Below are 22,938 nucleotides of genomic sequence, written 5' to 3' on the forward strand. Positions count from 1 at the left end.
GGCCAAAATAGGGTGTTACATACATCCTATGTACATGCCACATTACCAAAAGAAAATATACATCATCAAAAGTTTGCTAAAGTCTGGTTTGGCTTTGAATGCTGGTTTAGTACTTGACTTCTACAACCTGCGCACGAAAACAACCGTATGCTAAGTATGCATGTACTCAATGGTATCACTATAATTCAACTTATATTTAAATACATTAAATCACATACACATACTTTTACATTACAATTATCATCACTTAATGAACAATTCAATCTTTTATATTATCATTTGATTATATATATACCATTCTTATTTCTTTATTTCAATTCTCACCTTTCACATATGTCATATCATTCAAATTTAGTTTTATCAGTAAATTTATTTCATTTGCCCCTATTAACTTGACTCGGACTCGGCGGATACATGGATTCTAACCAACACACCAGTACTACACATTGTACCTTAACGGTACACAACACCTAAACAGTAATCAGTAACGATAGCAGTAACAATAACAGTATTCAACACACAAAGTGCTGAATCTGTAACAGTAACGGTAACAGTATTCGATACACAAAGTGTCAAATCGGTAACAGTAATAGTAGTTGTCATATAAATGCCTGATCAGTAAGCCGGCAAAAACCCGTACTCTTCCATATCCTATGGCATGCCAACTATATCCGACTAGCCCGACTAGTTAATAGGGTATTTAATTCACTTTTCAGTACAATTTCCATCTTAGTTCAGTATCAATTATAATTCCTTATTTCAATCAGTTTCACAGTATTGCAGTAATTTATTACTTCAATAATTTCATAGTTCAATGCAATACACATAACAATATTCAGTAATTTCATAATTCAGTTCAGTATCAGTCTCAATTTCAATACCCAATCATAAATTTTTATTTTACTAAACATTTATCTTAAAATACTTACCATACATAATTAGTAAATTAAACACATAATAATGATAAAGTTTGAATTGTAGTGATACAACCTAGAATTCTCTTCGGATTTAATCCTTGACGATCTTTTCTTTTCCTTTTTGGGCCGATGCTTCAGGCTCGATATTAGCTACGAACAATTAAAATAATTTCACAATCATTAGCACAGCACAATTTAATTGCTAAAAATTTTATCTAACTTTTACTTCAATTCCAATTTGAATCTTAACAAAACCTATATATTTTTCTTTCTCAATTCATACCCTTTTGCTACTCAATTTCTTGCCAAACTCACATTTAACTATCTAATTTTTATCATATTTTCATAATTTCGAATTTATTTCAATTTAATCCCTTAAACTCACAACTTATAGCTTAGTTTACAATTCAATCCTTTATTCAATTCCAATCAAAATTTCTATCAAATAAACCCTCAATTCCATCATTTTTTTCAACATAAACCCTACTAAAAAATCTATTAACTTTCAAAATTTCAACTTAAATCCAAGAGTATTTCACTCTAGGATTCAAAAAACATCAAATTTATAAGAAAAGGACTTGATTAAACTTACCAATTAAATTTCAAGCTTTAAAACCCTAAATTTCCCTTTCTTCTTTCTTTCCTTTTTCTTTCCTGTTCCGTTTCGAAATGGCCTCTGTTACTTTTAGCTTTGTTTCTTTTGTTTTATGTTTTCTTTTCTTTTTTATTCATTCATTTACTTTATTTTATATTTAAGTTAACTAATAATTATAAAAATTTAATAACAAATATAATAAATACATTTGTGCTATATCATAACCTTACATTTGTCTTATCTAACTAATTTATCAAGTAAATAAAATCTTTTAATATAATAATTTAATTAATAAATATCTTTTACTTAAAATTTAAGAAAAATATATAATTATTTTACAAATGTACAAATACATATATTACACATGTATTTTATCATATCCATACAATTGGCATATTTTGATTTATTTAATAATATAATATCATTATAATTTAACTATCATTAATTATATAATTAAAACAAATAAAATCTTAGATTTTATTCCCTTTATGCCGCCTCAACTATGCTAAATGGCTTAATTACCATTTTAGCCCTTTTTTACTTTCTTTTAATCTATAATTAGACTTTCACTCTTTATTCAATTTGATCCTTTTTCCTAATTACTTTAAATTAAACTAAATTCACTAAATAAAAAAATCTAATTAAACACACTATCAGACTCATAATTTTAATTACTCCTAATAATTATTTACTAACTCAGTTTACTAAGACGGAGGCCCGATAACACACTTTTTCGGTGCCCACAGATTTTGGGTCGTTACAACAACAACCACACCTGCCAATCTCTTACTCCCTCTTTTTAGAACACCACTTGCAGCTCTTGTCCCTTTGAACGGACCGTCTCTCTAACCTTTTACATCTCCTTGTTATCAACATCATTAAATCACTCATTAACCTTGTCTTCCTTTTTATTGTACCAACATAAGAGTAAAGTTTTCCATGAAGGAAAAGGGGGCAAAGGTATAGCCAAACATCAAAGCAAGCTATAGCTGAAAACTCAAGCTTACAAGGCTTCATTAACTTAGCCAAAGAATCACTTGAGCTAAATATGAAAAAGTTAGCCCATTTCAAGGTAGACACATCAAAGTCCACATTCAACTAAGTAATCTTGTCCCAAATGCCCATTTAAATTTGGACGATGTTAACAAGCTAACTCAACCACCTCCAATGACTAATAAATAATATTTTAAAGAGTTTACAAGTATACTATTTGATTAATTAGAATTAGAATTAATTTAATATGAAGCATGACGGCTTGAAAATTAGAATATATGAGTTTATATATAATAGAACTTAAATTCAAAATAATCTGAAAAAAGATTGTAAAAAAATAAAATATCAGTAATGATAATATATAGCAAAGAAAATAGAGAAAAAAGAAAAATAAAGAACACACAGATTTTTTACGTGGAAACCATTTTGGGAAAAAAACCACGGGCAGAAGAGAAGAAAATTCACTATGTCGAATTAGAATTGATTACAAGAGGAGTAGACTATGTCTATTTATAGGCTTGTAAAACCATATTCTAATAGGAGTGTAGTAAGATTGAAACACCTTATTCTAATCAATATCAAATAGATGGAGTTTAATAAGGTTTAAAAAACCTTATTCTAAAATAAAATAAAAGAAGTGTAATTCTATATGGATTTTACTTTTATTTTATTTTAACACTGTATTTTATTTAAATAAGGATTCGAGTCACTCAATTCTAACAATCTCCACCTTGACATGAATTCTCAATGAACAAGTTCTGCATCGCGAACTCTCAACGAGCAAGTTCTCCACCTCTTCTATAAAACCCCTTAAGGGTTTAACTTCAACAATGAACACCAACCAAGTCTAAGCAATGCTCAAACTTGGTTATAGGAAGTGACTTAGTCATCATATCTGCAGGATTTTCATGAGTACTAATTTTGCTCACAACAATATCACCACGAGTAATAATATCACGAACAAAATGATATCGAACATCAATGTGTTTTGTTCTCTCATGAAACATTTGATCTTTTGTAAGGAATATGACACTCTGACTGTCACAAAATACTGTATTGATTTGAAGGTCTTTATTGAGTTCACTAAAGAGTCCCTTCAACCAAATGACTTCTTTACAAACCTCAGTAATCGCTATGTACTCAGCTTTAGTGGTAGACAAAGTGACTCTCCAACTGATTGCACAACCTCCGATTGTAAAGACATAACCTATGAGAGATCTTTTTCTATCAAGGTCTCCAGCAAAATCAGCATCAACATACCCAATGACTCCATCTCTAATTCTTCCAAACTGTAAGCAAACATCAGTAGTACCTCGTAAGTATATTAAAATCTACTGAACTACTTTCCAATGTTCTTTACCGGGATTCGCCATGTATCTGCTAACTGTACTAACTGCATATGATAAATCTGGACGTGAACAAACCATAGCATACATGAGAGATCCCATTGCACTAAAGTATGGAACATGTGACATGTACTCAATCTCATCATCTGATTGTGGGGACAAAGCCGATGAAAGTCTAAAATAGGCTGCTAAAAGAGTACTAACAGGCTTAGCACTTTGCATATTGAACCTGCAAAGAACTTTCTCAATGTACCCCTTCTGACTTAGGTACAATTTGCTTACTTTTCTATATCTGAGAATCTCCATACCAAGTATCTTCTTTGGTCCCAAATCTTTCATCTCAAAGTCTTCACTTAGTTGGGCTTTAACCTTTCTTATCTCTCATTTATCTTTCATTGCTATCAACATGTCATCAACATAAAAGAGTAGACACATAAAAGAACCATCACTATTTTTCTTAAAGTAAAGACAATTGTCAAAGTTACTACTTTTGATATCATGAGAAGTCATAAAGGAACCAAACCTCTTGTATCACTGTCTTAGTGACTGTTTCAAACCGTAAAAGGACTTTTTCAATAAGCAAACATAGTCTTCTTTTCCTGAGACTGTAAAACCCTCTAGTTGTTGCATGTAAATATCCTCATCAAGTTCTCCATGAAAAATGTAGTTTTTACATTTAACTGCTCAAGCTCCAAATCATGCATGGCCATAATACCAAGCAAAGCTCGAATTGAACTATGCTTCACAACTGGGTTCTTCAACTCCTGGAGTTCCTTCTTTCTTTTTAAACACTCATTTACAACGAACAACATTTTTACCTTTAGGAAGTTTCACAAGATCCCATGTTCTATTTTTGTGGAGTGATTACATCTCCTCTTACATAGCAAACATCCACTTTTCTAAGTCTTCACAGCAACCGCCTCAGAATAATTAGATGACTGTTGGTTTGCATCTATATTTTCAGCCACATTTAAAGCATAAGCAATTAAATCAGCCTCGGCATACTTCTTTGGAGGTTTAATTTCTCTTCTAGTTCTGTTTTTGGCGATAGAGTATTGTGGTAAAGAAGCAACTCTATTATGAATTTTTGTACTGGCTTGAGGAGTTGTAGATTCTGGATTAATCTGATGCTCCACCTGCTTTTGATTTTCTCTATTGGAAGAGTCTTTAAGAGATAAGTTAGGTAGCATAGCAGTTTCATAAAAAATAACATATCTGCTAATCACAACTTTTCTATTTTCAAGACATCATATCTTATACCCTTTTACACCAGCTTTATAACCAAGAAAAATACATTTAATAGATATTGGTTCTAATTTTTCATTATCAACATGAGCATACGCAGGACACCCAAAGATCTTTAAATCAGAATAGTCAGCAGGATTACCAGACCATACCTCTTATTGAGTCTTTTTCTCAATGGCAACGAATGAAGATCAGTTGATCAAAAAACATGCAGTAGAGACTGCTTCGGCCCAAAACGACTTTGGTAAGTTGGCATTTGACAACATACATCAAACCTTCTCCATGATCGCTCTGTTCATTCATTCTGCAACATCGTTTTACTGTAGAGTATGATGAACTGTCTAGTGTCTCACGATACCTTTTGACTTGTACAATTTATTAAACTCATCAGAACAGAACTCTAAGCCATTGTCTATACGGAGGTATTTTATTTGTTTTCCCATCTGTTTTTAATCATATTTTTCCAAGACTTAAATGCGGAAAACACATCACTTTTTTGCTTCAGAAAGAATGTCCAAACTTTTCTGGAAAAATCATTAATAAAAGTTAGCATATAATTAACTCCACCTCTCGAATGCACTCTGGATGGCCCCCACAAACCAGAATGAATATACTCCAATGTTTCCTTCATGTTATGGATTCCTCTGGTGAATCGAACTCTCTTTTGTTTCTCAAAAACGCACTGCTCACAGAACTTCAGTTTGCAAATTCCTTACCCATAAAGAAGTCCTCTTTTGCTCAATTCTGTCATGTCATTCTCACTCATATGCCCTAGGCGTACATGCCAAAGTTTAGTAATATTATCATCTGACAAGGAAGAGGAAACGGCAGCTGCATCACCAGTACCAGTAGAACCCTGCAGAACATATAACTTGGAAGTCTTTCTCTACCCTTTCATCACAACGAGAGACCCTTTGGAAATCTTCAAAACCTCACTTCTAGTTGTGTATTTGTACCCTTTTGAATCAAGAGTACTCAACGAAATTAAATTTCTCTTCAATTTTGGAACATGTCGTACGTCACTAAGTGTTCTGACAACTCCATCAAACATCTTCACTTTAATTGTTCCAACACCTGCAATTTTACACGAAGCATTATTTCCCATCAAAACAACACATTCAGTGTAATGACCCAAAATTCACAAGCACTGGAAAAGTGAGTTATAGGGCCTCCATCTTAGTAAATCGAGTTCATAAATAATTATTAGGAGTAATCATGAGTCTAGTTGAGTGTTTAATTAGGTTCAAATTGGGTGAATTTAGCTTATTTAATAGATATTAGGAAAAAAGACTGAATTGAATAAGGTGTGAAAGTCTAATTATAGATTAAAAGAAGATAATGGGGACTAAATAGGCAATTAAGCCTATTCTAATGAATGAGGCGGCAAAGCATAAAAATCTTTAATTTTTATGATTGTTTTATTATAAAATATATTATTATTGTTATTATTTTATTATATTATAAATTAAATTGATTATATTATTATATTATGAAATAAATTAAGAAAAGACAAGTGTAACGTAAAAATAAAATACAAGTGTATTAATTTAAATGAGTACATTTGTATTATATATAATTAGTAAAAATATATTTTATTATTTATTATTAATTAGTAAAAGATTTTTATATGATAAATAAATTAAAATTATGACAAGTGGATGGTGATGATAAAATACAAATGTAAAATAAAAATTTGTACATTTGTAATATTTATATTTGTTATTAAATAGATATTTATTATAAAAATAATAATAATTATTTAATTGGTATTATATTATTAGATCAATGAACAAATTAATAAGTTGACAAATGTATGGTGATAGTAAAGTACAAGTGTAATAAATCATATACATACTATTGTAAAATATATATTTATTTACTTAATATTTAAGAAATAATAATTATTATAAAGTTAATATAATATTATAATAAACTAAAGTAAAATAAAATAAAAAATAAAAAAAAACAAAATAAAGCATAAAAAGAAACAGAACCATTCAATACAGAGAAGGGAAAGAAGAAAAGAAGGAAAAGGGAGAAATAGGGTTTTTAAAGCTTGGGGTTTAATTTGGTAAGTTAATTTAGTCCATTTTCTTATAATTTTGATGTTTTTGGAGTCCTAGAGTTGAATATTATTGAATTTAAGTTGAAAATTTGAAAATTAGTAGATTTTTTAGTAGGGTTCATGTTGAATAAATGATTGAATTAGGGGTTTGTTTGATAGATTTATTGATTAGAATTGATTAAAGGATTAAATTGTAAAATAGGCTATAATTTTTGTGTTGTAGGGACTAAATTGAAAGAAATTTGAAATTATGAAATTATGATGAAAATTTGATAGTTAAATTTAAGTTTATATGGAATTTGGATAGGAATAAGATATAAATTGTAATGGGAAAATAGATGAATTTAGTTAGGATTAAAATTGGAATTTAAGTGAAAGTTAAATAGAAATTTAGTATTTCATGTAAATTAGTAATATATTAATGATTGTAAATTATTTTAATTTTCGTAGCTAACAAAGAACCTGAGACATCAACACCGAAAGGAAAGGAAAAAGTTATCGAGGAGTAATCGTGAAATTCAGGTTTGTATTACTATAATTCAAGTTATTCATTTTTAAATATTGGTTTTAATTTATTTAATTTATGGTAAGCAAATATTGAGGTAAGTAACTTTATTGAATTGAATTTAGAAAATTGAATTGAATGAGAAATATGTGTTAGTATTGAATTGAATTTTGATTAGTGAATGAAAAAGTGAATTTGATATTGAAAGCAAATTTTGAAATGAAAGTGAGTTTGAATAGAGAATTGGAAACCCTATTAACTAGTCGGGCTGAGTCGGATATAGTTGGCATGCCATAGGATTGGAAGAGTTCAGGGATACTTCGACGTCGAGTCGATGAGACACTGGGTGTCACTATTTTACTTCGGATAGATTCGATGAGATACTGGGTATCACTTTACTTCGGCTAGGCCGATGAGACACTGGGTGTCAACTTTGCTTCGAACTATCCGATGAGGCACTGGGTGCCAATCTGGTATGTTTGGTTGGATCCGTGTATCCGCCAAAGTCCGAGTCTGTTAATAAGGGTAATTAATTGAAAAGTTAAATCGAACGAAATGAATCAGTTGAGCTATTGAAAAGAAACGTGATTGTGGAATATAATTTGAAAATGTGAATTGAATATGAAAATGTAAATAGCAAGCATGAACTAAATGTTCATGAGATAAATAATGGCTCAATGTGATAGTATATGATATTAACTAATGAAAGCCAAATTGAATTGTAGATATTGAGAAATGAAAGTTAAATATGAATTAGTTTGGTAAATTTTTTAAAAGTTAAATGATTTAATTTACTTGGTTATTATATTATAATTTGAATTATAGTAATACCACTGAGTATGAAATACTCAGCGTACGGTTGTTTCCTTGCGAAGGTTAGTAGAAATTAAGGTTTCGGCTCAGCATCCAGGGCGATCCCGATTCCAGTACAAAATTTGGTGATGTAATTTTTCTTTTGGTAAAGTGGCATGTACTTAAGTGTTATTGGTCACTTGAAAGTGTCTTATGTTTTTGGTTGAAAATGATACTAAAATGATATTTTGATACTTGGTGTAATGAAATGGAAATAAAATTATCATAACATATTTGGTATATTTGGTAACAAGTTGAAATAGAATGAATGAAGTTTATTAATTTAAACAATATATGTGAATATTTATTTAGTAAATTACTAAGTTGATGTTTAAGATATGTTTAGGTGTATTTGAATATGAAATTGTATGGATTGTAATATTGGTTTTGAATTGGTTGCGGTTTAAAATTGCAGGGAATGTTAAATATTTACAAAGGGGTTATATTGAGTTTTTTTTTTTAGAAAAAAAATAAAAAAAATTAAGTCAATTAGTAATAAAAATATATATTTATATGAATTTTATGATTATATTATAATATGTTTGTTATTTGTTTAAGAATTATTAGTAGATTGTTTGATATGTTCGGTAATGCCTCGTAACCTTATTCTGACGACGATTTAGGGTTAGGAGGTGTTACATTCAGACATTATTTCGTAAGTTGTAAACCAATCTCGATTGGGACTCATGTGGAAGGTGCAGCCTGAATTAAGGATCCACTCCTCACTCACTTTAGAATTGTTGACAGAAGCGACTAGAAGTTCACCATCGCTGTAGTCTTCTACAATATCAGCTTCACCGAAATTGTCTGGTTGTTTTTCCTTTTGATTCGCAACCTCCCTTTTGATCTTGTTCTGTAGCTTATAGCACTCAGATTCAATGTGCCCTTTCTTCTTGCAGAAGTTACAAGTTTTAGCTCTATTTGAAGACTTCGATCTACCCTTAGATTTACCGCGAGGATTCCGTTCATGTGTCCTTCCACGATCATCATCAGTATTCCAGTCTTGTCTCCCACGAACAATGAGACTCTCTCACTGAGAGTTGGTTTTAATCGCAAGATGCTTCATCTTATCATATGAGGTTAAAGAATCATAAACCTCATCAACTTTGAGAGACTCGCGGCTATATAAAATCGTGTCTTTAAAGGTTGAATAAGATGGGGTCAACGAATAAAGTAGAATCAACCCTAGATCTTCCTTATCATACTGAACCTCCATGGCCTCCAAGTTTGAGAGAATTTCTTTAAACACTGTTAAGTGTTCGTGCACAGACGCACCTTCCTCCAAACAATGAGCATAAAGATGCTGCTTCATATGCAGCTTGCTGGTTAGAGTTTTCGACATACATATTTGTTCTAGCCTCTTCCATAATTCAGTGGCAGTTTTCTCCTTCATCACATCCTATAAAATTTCGTTAAACAAATGCAGATGTAACTGTGTTAACGCCTTTCGATCATTGCGCTTCTTCTCTTCCTCTGTCAATGTCGAAGGCATCTTATCTACCCCTAGCAAGGTTTCCTCTAAGTCCATTTGTGCAAGAACTGCCTGCATCTTTATCTGTCACAACGCGAATCTGGTGTTGCGATCCAATAGCGAAATTTCATACTTCAAAGACGCCATTACCGTGATTGAGATGAACAACCCGGAAGCTCGGATACCAATTTGTAAAAATAGAATGTCGGTAATGACAATATATCTCAAAGAAAAGAGAGAAAAAAGAACAGAAATAAAAATAAAGAACATACAAAATTTTTACGTGGAAACCCTTTCGAGAAAAAAACCACGGGCAGAGGAGAAGAAAATTCACTATGTCGAATTCGAATTGATTACAAGATGAGTAGACTATGTCTATTTATAGGCTTGTAAAACCATATTCTAATAGGAGTGTAGTAAGATTGAAACACCTTATTCTAATCAATATCAAATAGATGGAGTTTAATAAGGTTTAAAAAACCTTATTCTAAAATAAAATAAAAGAAGTGTAGTTCTATAAGGATTTTACTTTTATTTTATTTTACCACTGTATTTTATTTAAATAAAGATTCGGGTCACTCAATTCAAAATAGAATATATGCATAACAATTATATATAATGAGCTTAAACCTAAACCATTAAAACCCCAAAATCTCGACCTTATTGATATACCGAAACATCATTAGTATAATTAATAAATAACAAAAGATTTGGTACCACATTGAGATATTATTCATCAATGATTAAATTTATGAATTATATGATGGTGAGATGTTAAATAGGTGTTAATGAATCAAGTTAATGTTCGATTTCAAAAAATTCTAAACTTGTCCTCAAGCTTAACCCATTCAAATGATTCATTTTTTTTATAATATTTCATTTTGGGTTTCATGAATAAAAATATGACATTGAAAAAACTTCGCTCTTGTTTAAATTTAGTTAGAATCCAATATAATTGTAGAATATTGGAAAGGTATAATGACTAATTTGGCCCTCTAGTTTTACAAAAAAATTTCATTTTAGCCTTTATTTATTTTTTTCGTCTCTTTTAGTTCTTGAACTTGCACTGTTTGTCAAATCACCTCAAAATGGATGGAAAATATGTTAACTTTGCTGATGTGGCATAAATGTGGGTTGTCACGTGGATGTTACATTACCAATTAATTAATTTTTTAAATTTAAAAAAATTAAAAAATATATTTTAAAAATTAATTAATTTATGATGTGGCATACACGTGGATACCACATCAACAAAATTAACAAAAGTTAATATTTCCATCTATTTTAAGTTGAATTAATAAATAACTAAAAGAGATGAAAAATCAATAAAAAAACTAAGATAAATTTTCTTTTTAGTGATAAAAGCTAAGATAACTTTTATATAAAATTGAAAGACAAAAAAATAATTATAGCTATTGAGAAGTCACCAAAAAGACAACTGAGTCACAATTATAATACAAACAATTACCATATAAACTAAGTGCAAACTAGACCTGTCCTTGGGCTGGGCGGTCCGGCCCGGCCCGACGGTCCGCCCGAAATATGAGAGGGTTCGGGTAAAAATATAGGCCCGAAATATGGGCTTGGGCAAAAAAACGAGGCCCGTTTAAAAAATAAGCCGGGCTCAGGCTCAACTTTTTTGGCCCGAGCTCGGCCCGACCCGACCCGAATATAATAAATATATATTTTTTATTTTTTATTTTTAAAATACTTTAAAAATATTTTTTTATTTTTAAAATATTTTTTATATTTATTAAAAATCGGGCCGGGCCGGGCTCGGGCTTATTATTTTTCCCGGGCCGGGCTTGGGCAAAATTTTAGGCCCATATTTCGGGCTAGGCCCGGGCCTAAGAGTCGGGCCAAAATTTTTTCCGAGCCCAGCCCGGCCCGGCCCATGGACAGGTCTAGTGCAAACATTTAATTTGCATAAATTTCAAGATTTTCTTACTTTAAAATGGTTTTTTTATTACTTTATTCATTTTCCTTCATTATTATAGTATTGAAAATTTAAAAAATAAAGTAATTTTTGTATCAATAAAAATCACACACTTACACACATGAACTTATAGTTCGAGCATGAATCACTTCGGCAAATGGATAAAACTAAATATCAAAATTATACATATATTTTTATTCAATATGCAATTTGGTACATGAACTTTGGTTTTGTGTAATTATACATATTAAAATTTGATTTTGATTCAAATGTATACATTAAACTTTGATTTTGATACGATTGTACACATTTAAATAAATGAATAAACCAATTTATTTTTATATTAGATAAATATAATTATTTTTGTGTGTAATATGTAAATGTAAAATGGTGTTATATCGATAATAATGTTAGTTGTTTATGAAAATCGAATCAAATTAAAATGTCATGTTTAAAATTACTCAACATCAAATTTCACGTATAATATTCTACATTTAACCAAAGTACATATTTTTTAGATTTATTCATATACCGGATTGGATATTAATCAAAACATGAATATAACACATAATTAATCATATTAAATCTTGAAATATGACATATAACACATAATTAATCATATTAAATCTTGAAATATGACATGTGACTTATCATGATTAATATATTTATATATTTTTAATTTAATTTCATATTACATGATAAAATTACATTAAAAATAACATGAGTGAAAGTAATATTCTTTGACAAATTTTTTTTGTTAAAATATGCCTAAGTCTTTGTATTATTTGTAAATTTAAAATTTAGTCTCCTACTTTTCAGATTTTATAATTCAAGTGTAACTATTAACACTATTAAAATTATTCTGTTAGATTCAAGCTGGTTACAATATCATTTTTTTTAGTTACATGACTACCAAATGAATATTTTTTTTATTCCAAAATGTCACACTAACAATTGGACCTAAATTTTGAAGTCTAAAAAGTAAAGAGACTAAATTCTTAAAAATAAAAGTACAAAAACTAAATTCTAAATTTATGAAGATTACAATAACTTATGGCATATTTTAGCTTTTTTTTAATTCAAAGTAAATAGAAATTTAAAATGACCCATACACTTTAAAATCAATATTAAATTGAATTTTAGCCTAAAAATAGCTTTTAACTCCATAAAAAGCAAATATTTACCTGAAAAAGAATCAAATAAAGTCAAATTGGAATAGAGTTAACGTTTTCTGTTTGAAAATTATTTTTTATTGTTTAACATAATTAATATGTTTAAAGTTTTTATGGTTATGTGTTAACTAAGTTACAATTTAGACTTATTTGATTATTTTTTAATAGTATAGGGACTAATTTGATCTAATCCCTATAATATAGGGACCTCCTATTGACTTTAACATTTTATAATCTATACTCTTTTATAATTTGTTTTCCTTCAGTCCGGAGCCAAATTGGTTTTCCTTTAATAGTATATGTCTGAAATGTTGTGTTAATACAAGGACAAGAAATGCAAATACAAACCATAACAGTATGCGTCAAGTGAAAACTTGAGAATTATTTTGCTTTTATAGTCTTACCCTATGTGAGGAGACATTTATGAAGCAGTGCAAGTACAGCATACATAGATTTTGCGATGGCTATCAGGACAAAAAAAGAGGAGAGCTATTGATCCAATTGCTTCAGCACGAAGTTCTTGATCTCAGCCATTAGCAAGGAAGTGTCAGGCAGCTGGGGGAACGCATAAAAGCCATGAATCGCATTCGGGTACTCAATCTTGTAAACATGTTTTCCAGATTTATTCAATCCCTCCACATATTTTCTCTGCCAATCTTGTAGAGGATCAAAACCACCTATAAAAACAAGGGTTGGTGGAAATGGTAAATCTGAGATATCAACAGAATTTGGGCCAAATACATTAACAACCTGATGATCCCGATTGTAGCCGTGTGGCAAGAAAGCCTTCCACATCCAATCAGTGCGCTTCACAGAGATTAACGGAGCCCCAGCAAGTTTGAGTTCCGACTCTGTTCTTTCCTCTCCACCAAAAAAAGGTTGTAACGCTATAACTCCACGAAGTTTCAATCGGGAAAATTGATGCTGGCAAGCCTTGAGGGCCACATGATGCGCCAGGTTGCCACCTGCACTGTCTCCGGCAATAAAAAAAGCCTTACTGCTACTGGTATCGGTATTACCGAAAGCAGAAAAGCCTTCAAAATCAGGGTTATCAATGAACTTTAAAACGTCAAAACCATCTTCGTACTGTGACGGATATCGGTGCTCAGGCGACAGACGGTAGTTGACGGAAACAACTACAGCAGGAATTTCACGCGCAAGTCGCTTGCATAAGTCATCGTAGCTCATTGAATTGGCCGCCATATACGCAAAGCCTCCACCATGGAAGTAGACTACAATGGGAACGAACATTTTGCCAGCGGTGGTAGTGTTGCTGTATAGGCGGAACCAAAGTTTGCGGGTGGTGTCAACCACGATGTCAGAAGACACTACGCCATTATCAGGTTTTCTTGATGGAGAGGCTTTAGGGTCGAAAAGATTCATGAGACGTCGATTTACTGCGCTGCCATCGTTGCGGCTAAAAGCATCTACAGACATAGAATGAGCAGCAATGAGAAGCCTGATCCCCAATGGAAGTTTTGGCCAATTCTTTTTTGTGCTAGACATTTTTATTTGAAATTATGAAACAATAATTACAAGATTGAAGCTACTTAAGGGGAGAAAAGTATGAGGAATTTAAACGAGTGAAAGCAACATCCGAGCCACCACAAAAAATAGATAATAATAATCAATAAATTAGACATTAACTAGGCGGATAGACCAACATATATAAGTTCGAAAATAACTAGGTTACTAGGAGAAAGTCATTGCTCGTAAATTATTTTCTTTACATTCAATTTTGAAGCAAAAATATTTCAAATTTATTATGGATACAATAATAAAAATACATTATATTTGAAGATAAATTATAAAATAAAATAGACATGAAAAATAAAAAAACCCATAAATTTGGAGGTTAAAAAATGGTTTGAAGATTGTCTTGAAATCAATCCGGACAGTGAAACAACACCTAGCTAATGAAGAGATAACAGAAAATGTCTCAATTAGCTAGATCCAACCAGGCATACTATCCTTGCTAAAAATATTAACAAAAGAAGACGGATGGGAATTAACCCGGTCACCAAGCAACATCTTTTTAGATTGTCTTGCAATCTAGTCCACTACTCTCTTAGCTTCACTTCTCACCAAATTAAAAAAAAATTTCTGAAAATGTTTACTCCTTTACATAGGGAGACACTCTCCAATTATCAACTTCCCCCTTACAAGTCAATTTCAATATGATTGAAAACCATTTTGGTCTGCAACTTTTAGGCCTTCCACCACTGCAATAGCTTCATCCTTAATTGGAGAATCAACTTCCCTAAAACCATCATACCCAGCAACAACCTTTACTTGATCATCAACCACCCCAATTCCAGCCCCTTCATTTAGTCCCGGGCCCCATCACAATTAACCTTCATCACCCCAGCTTCAAGCTTTTCCCATCTCTGGATCTTCTTTATCAGAACCCTACAATCAAAAGAGATAACACCTTTACTATTAATTCTCCAGTTAGGGACAACCCCAAACTAGACTTGTTCAGTCCATTCACACAAAAGAAACGTATGTTCCACAACCTCAATTTCTTCACTACAAATCCTAAAAAGAGGAAAAACATTTAGTTTCTTCTTCCATAAGTTTTCCATAGTAGCCAAATATTATTACAAGCTTTCCAAAGGAAAACACTGATCTGTTTGGAGCCATTTTCATAACTTTCTATCAACCCATCTTGAAGAAGCATTCCCGAAACCCCTATTCTCATTATCTTCCCTTAAACAATGATAACCCTCTTTAACAGAAAATTTTCCACTTGGTTCACCCGGCCAAATCAACCTATTCCTTTCGCCTCCTCTAGAAACATAAATTTTAAATATAGCATTTTTTTTGTTCCGTCGAATATCCAGATTCCATTTTTGCCTATCCCTATTAAACGGGTACGATAAGTTTTAGACAATGAGGACATGAATATGTTAAGATAAGGCGATAAAAACATATTTTTAATATATATTATGTTAAAATAAATTTTTTAAAGAATGCTTGACTTTTTATTAAAACAAAACAAAATAAAACCCAATTACAACGTGTCTATCAAATTGGGCCTAAATACACCTTCAGACCGGCAACAAAACGGAAAACAGCTCTAGAAGCCACCGACACTTCAACCAATTAAAAAAAAACAACAGTAGTTAAGGTCCCTTGGTAACCAATATTTCCTTTTCCATTTGCCTTCGTCCCTTTCATCTCCTACCTCAGTCATGTTTCCAGATTCTTCCCTTCCCAACCTCCCCACGATGATTCAGAAGAAGAAAATAGAAAGTCTCTCGTCTTTCATCCTTAACCACTTCATCTCTGGTAAAATCCTTTTATCCCACTAAAATGTTTCCTTCTTTTTTTTATTTTTTTCTTTTACAAATATGGAAAAAGGTAATTAAAAAGTTTTCACAAGCCATTGTTGCCACTCCACCATAAGCTGATGCCTCTGGAAACACAAAAATATATAAAATTTTTAATGCCTTTTAAACTCAAATTCATGCAGTTTCGGTGTCATTTTTATCGAAAAATATAATATAATTATAAAATAATTAAATTTTACTTAAATTATTAACATATTTAATTTTGATTAATTTTATTTTCATAAATTTTGATTTATTTTCGACAGATTTACACAAATGGTGAAAATTGGCTCGACAGACACTACTAGAATCACAAAATCGGGAAGCGATTTTTGAAGCATCGAGACGAATAAATTTTTCAACCTAAGATGGTCCAAATGATGAATATTAATATATAATATAATTAATTTTAATTTTAATCCAATTTATTTTGAGTTAAATAAGTATTATTAATAATTAAATTATGAAATGAGGCCTAATTGTACTAAACCGAAAGACTAATCCAACTGAGCAAATGGACTGCCTAACATGCTGACGCAATCAACTCAAATTAGTTGATTATTTGACTTGCAAATCAGCCTTTGAAGTTTTCTTGAAATTGCATTCAAACCCCTCCACTTATCAAGCTTTTGTAGATTTGGCCCTAGCTAAATTTAGCAAGTTTGAAACATTCAAACTTGCCACATTTGTGGTCGGCTAAGTGGGGTATATGGCTACTGGTTTTCTGCTATTTTTAGTAGCTAATCCCACCTATAAATACCCCTTTCACCTATTCACTTAACACATCTCTTTCTCTTTCACTTGCTTCTCTCTTCTTCATTTTCCATTTTTCCCTTCCATTTCCCTTGTCGATTTCCTTTTTGGAAAAGAGTCCTTCATCCACCTTGGGTAGCAGCATTCTAGTGTTTATAGAAGCCTCGATTCAACAAGAATGAGCGGAGAATGAGGAGCAGAACAAACTAGTCAAGCTTCAGAGAAACACTGGATTTGATTCTAGTTTCCTATCCTTTAACTTTTATTGTTGTTGTTATGAACATGTCTTTGAATATTTGTTACGTTGCTATTCTAAATTTAATTAACATGGCTTAAATTTAATTCGTGTTAGATTGATTGCATAAAGTCTACTTAAGTTATTAAAATCATGTTGTGTTGTTATAGGTCTTGGTAAATTGTTTGATTAAGTAAAATCATGATTATGTTATACTTGCATTATAATTGTAAGGTAACTAATGAATTAAATATTAAAAGTGTTGAAATTGTAATTAATTGACACAATACTTAATCAATGCATGTTTAATATTCTAAGGTAGCTAAGTGTTAAATTAGCGACAGTATTAACGGTACATCAGCCTTGCATAACTTGTAAGATTATTGTGATTAAATTGTTTCAATGTAAGAATATATTGTTACCACACTTTGTAACACCCCTAACTCATATCCGTCGCCGGAACAGTGTTACGGAGCATTACTAGAGTTACAAATCAAATACAGTTATTTTATATCATTTAAGATCCATATCAGAAATCAACCATGTTCAATCATTTTGTCCCTTACATGAGTCCTCGAGTCCCAAAATATGCATTGGAAATAAGTTGGGATTAAACCAAGTACTCAGAGATTTTTGTTTGTGCAAAATACCAAAATTTTTCCTAGATGCAGGGGACACACGCCCATGTGCTAGGCTGTGTGTCACACACGGCTGAGACACACCCCCGTGTCTCTGCCCATGTGGACAAAAATAGGCCACTTTTCTCAGTCAAATTATCTTCCACCTACATCAACATTTTAACACAATCACAAGGTAATACCAATCATTCAAATCAAGCTAAAACCAAGTCTAGTACATGTTATAATATATCCCATATGTCTAAGTATTCAATTTTCCTTAATAAACCCAATTCACATACATGCATATCTTACCAATTATACTAACTCAACTAAATTAATTATGAGCTTATATAATCTCCCTCATTTAATCAATTCAAAGACTCATCAAACACATTAAGACCATATATAAACACATCAAAATATGTCATTCACAAGCCATTCCAATAGCTAATTACAACCAAACATTTATATTGCCATTATTGGTCATATTTAGCCTATACATGCCATTATAACCAAAATTAGTTTACTATATATACCGAAGAGTCCGAGGGATAGTGTGATGTAGCTCCGATCAGCTTCCAACCTTTACGAGCCTCCGAGTTCTATAAAACAAAGGAAATAAAACAGAGTAAGCATTTATTGCTTAGTAAGTTCGTATAACGAAAAATTAACTTACCATTTATTTTCATTAAAATAAACATACAAAATGCATCCAAGTAAGTTGGCTAATAGCTTAAACACATAACTTCATCAAACATGTTAGTCATTTATTTCACATGAATATCAAAAGTTATATATGAGCTCATCAACATCAAATTTCCATGTATTTCGTGTATATACAGATAATGTTTCATTTTGAATTCATATATTTTCTTATATCAAGATTTTGCCCTTTGAATCATATAAAATATCGATGGATACCCGGGAAGTACACAGGAAGTGTACAAATCTGAGATTCGTCAATTCATATATGGGAATGCATATATGAGCACATAAACGGGAAGCTCATGTGAGCCATGTAACGGGAAGCTCCAGAGAGCCATTAACGAGAAGCTTACAAAGAGCCTTTAATCAGGAAGCTCACGAAGAGCCATATATCAGGACGTTCATAAAAGCTGCGATGTGTCCACAACACATGTAGGATCAAAACCAAATTGGGATGCTCCGAAGAGCTATTAACGGGAAGCTCGCAAGAACCATTTATCGGGAAGCTCATGAGAGCTAATAACGGGACGCTCTTTCGAGCTGTAGTGTGTCCGCAACACATGCAAGACCACAGCCAACCGAAAACCCCGTGTCCATCAAATTTCATTTATTCAAATGGGACTTAACATGTGTCGGATATATTTGGATGTGTGTTCAATTTTCATACATGTCAATTACACAATTTAATTCACATACACAACATTCAATTCAAAAATATAAATATACAATTTAGTTACACGAACTTACCTCGACAATGTTCGTGTATGCAAAATCTACTAATCCGACACTTTTTATTTTCCTCGATCTAACTCCGTATTTGGTCTATCCAGGTCTATAAGAATGAATTTAACATCAATTTAATACAATTAATACTCAATTCAATCCAATTCACATCTTAGAAAAAATTATCATTTTTCACCTATACTTTTAATTAATCCTGATTTCGTCCTTAAGCTCAGAAAATGAAAGTCATGAAATTTAATCTTCATTCCAAGCCTAGCAATTTTCATATATAAAAATAGCAACCCATGAATTCCATAAAATTCAGAATTTTTCATGAATTTTGTATCTTTTCAATTTAGTCCCTAAATCACAATTTCATCAAAATTCTTTAACAAAATACTTTAAATTACTCATCGACATCTCAAATTCATCATTAAATAACTAAAATCATATAAAATCATCAATGGAAACTTCCAAAATTTTCAAATAAATCAAAAATTAAGGTAAAGGTTAATTGGACCTAATTGTAACAATCTCAAAAACATAAAAATTTCAAGAAACGAGTAAGAATTGAACTCAATTGATACAAAAATATTAAAAACCAGCTTGAGCTCTCTCCCTTGTCTGTTTTAAAACTGAAATTTGGAGCCTAGAATGCTTTTAAAATTTCAATTTGTCTTATTTAATTTCAATATAATTATAATTTTACCATTATTTCTTTTTATTTTATTATTATTTTATTCATATGCAGCCTCATCCATTAATTTAGGCATATTTATCACTTAAGTCCCTTCTTATTTATTAATCAAACCATTTAGTCACTTTATTATAATTAGTAAATTTTACATTTTTTTCAAATTAGTCCTTTTTAATTAATTAACTGTCGAAATGTTAAAATTTTTTAATGAAAATTTAATACTATCTTAATAACACTCCTTAAATATTTATAAAAATATTTATGGCTCGGTTTATAAAAATGAGATCTCGATATCTCATTTTCTAAAACCACTTGACCTAAGTTTTTACCACTCGAACCTAATAAATCATTATAAAAACATAAATTATCAATTCAAAAATCTTTTTAAAACTCTATTTGACTCATAAATATTAAATAAATAAAATTTATGAACTTACTCGTCAGATTTGGTGGTCTCGAACCACTGTTTCCGACACCACTGAAAATCGGGCTATTTCACACTTAATCTTTTACTTGCTTATTTAAATTGATTAGTTGTTTGAATTGACATAGTGAAATGTTCAAGAGATTAATTAATTTAGTAAGTCTGTATGTGCTATAGTTAACAAGTTATCAAGTTGTCGTGAATTTATTCGTAACAACATGAACATTGTTTTAGTAATATTAAGTTAAGAAATGTAATTAATTTAACACAATTATGTCATCTTGATTAAAATCATCTTCTGAAATTGTGCATTGAAATTTTTATTTTTATTTTATTACTTAGGTAAATTTCAGTTTTTAATCACTTTCTCAAAATCAAAATATTTTTAATCACCAAAGTGTTTGAATTTCATTTTATAAATAATTTTTCTTTAACACTCTCTGTGGGTACGATAACTTGACATTTACTTGTCACTTTATTACTTGTTGCGATTGTGTACACTTTACACATTTTCATCGTTTCAAGTTTTTGGCGCTGTTGTCAGGGACTATTTTTAAAAGTCATTATTTGTGAAATTGTTAATTTTGCATTTTGGTTTATTTTTCTGTTCAATTTTAACTTAGTCAATTTTTCTATGTTTGTTTCAAGTGTTTATGAGTATTGATCGAATTATCGATTTACTTCTCATAGATCATGAGAGTGAAAGAAATTTTCGACAAAGAAGAAGACAAATAGCTCAAAGAAGGACCGAAGAGATGAACTTTGAAAATCTGAATCAAGGAAACGGAGCAAACCTTGCTCAAAATCCTATCATTATTCCTGATGATAGGAATAGAGCTCTAAGGCAGTATGCCGTGCCAATATTTTATTATTTTAATCTAGATACTAGGAGACCCAAAATCGAGGCACAACAGTTCGAGTTGAAGCCAGTCATGTTCCAGATGCTTCAAATAGTGGGCTAATTTAGTGGAATGTCTACCAAAGATCCTCACCTTCACTTAAGACTGTTTATGGAGGTGAGCAATTCTTTCAAATAAGTCGGTCATTGTTTAATTAAATTTATTTTTATCTATAATTTTATATTTTACATTGTTTTTGCATATATTAAAAATATTATGTTAAATTTAGGTTCATTACAATGTCATTTTTTAATTACATAACTACTAAGTGAGTATTTTTTATTTAAAAATGTGACATCAACAAAATTGACAAAAAATTTAACGGTGCCAACAATTGGACTTGATTTTTAAATTTGAAAAGTAAAGGGACTAAATTCTTGAAAATAAAAGTACAAAGAGTAAACTGCAAACATATGAAGTGTACATAGACTTATGATATATTTTAACCTTTATACTACAAAACATTTATTATTAATATATTTATAATTGTAATAAATATTTATTATTAAAATATTAGTATTGAATATTTTTAATAATATGTGAATGATATTATTTAAAATTATTATTTTTAAAATAAAATTGAAATGTTAAATAATTTATTAAAATAATAAATTATTTTTATTATATTAATAATTTATTATATGACTAAATATAAATAATTAAATATGTATGTTTAATAATATTGAAAAATATAAATATTTTTAAATATATATATAATTTATTATCAATATGATAATATTAAGCATGATTTAAGTTAATTTCATATAAAAATAAAATTATTTATAGATAAGCTCTTTTTCGGAAAATGACTTACGCTTTTCAAAAGGGTAAGTCATTTTACAGGAAAAATAGCTTATTTTACGTTAACCTGTAAGTTATTTTCCGTTGACTAAGTTGTTTTCTATGAACCAAACACAGGAAAATGCAGAAAACATTTTCCGTAAAACCTTTTACATGTAAACAAACGGACCCTAAGTTCCTTCAACCTCTCTAGCCATGCCCCGCTCCGTCAGGTTTTCGAAAATTTGCATTAGTCTCTTGAATTTTTTTTTTTGAAAATTTTAATTAAATCCTTCAAGAATTTAAAAAAAAATTCTGATTAAACCTTCTACAAAATTTAGAACTTTGAATTAAACCCTTCAAATTTTTGTAATTTCCATTAAGCCTCCAATTTGTTTTGAAAGTTTTACTAAAAGTTCTGCAAATTCTCATTAAATCTAAAAAATAAGATAGATTCAAAAAATTGAATGTCAAAATCCATCCCTGTATTAAACTTAAAACCATAGCTAAGAAATGTCAAATTCACTGTCAACCGACCCCAGGTGAGCTCCACCTATTCTCGTATGCTTGTTATAAATTTGCAACATAATTTTTAATGAAACAATTTAAAAAAATAAACGTGTTAAAACTTTAAGTCTGTATACAAGTTGTAGCCACATGTCTCTTTATTTTT

General features: G+C 30.5%; 1 protein-coding gene across 1 annotated transcript; it reads right to left on the reverse strand.

Moving 5' to 3' along the window:
- Window positions 1-13,367: 13,367 nt before the first annotated feature.
- On the reverse strand, window positions 13,368-15,948 carry LOC121215569 (probable carboxylesterase 18). Its single transcript, XM_041090359.1, has one exon. The coding sequence runs from the start codon at window positions 14,601-14,603 to the stop codon at window positions 13,587-13,589; it is 1,017 nt and encodes a 338-aa protein (XP_040946293.1). The 5' UTR covers window positions 14,604-15,948; the 3' UTR covers window positions 13,368-13,586.
- Between the last annotated feature and the right edge of the window lie 6,990 nt (window positions 15,949-22,938).

The sequence above is a fragment of the Gossypium hirsutum genome, chromosome D03, assembly GCF_007990345.1.
Source record: "Gossypium hirsutum isolate 1008001.06 chromosome D03, Gossypium_hirsutum_v2.1, whole genome shotgun sequence".
Taxonomy (NCBI): Eukaryota; Viridiplantae; Streptophyta; class Magnoliopsida; order Malvales; family Malvaceae; genus Gossypium; species Gossypium hirsutum.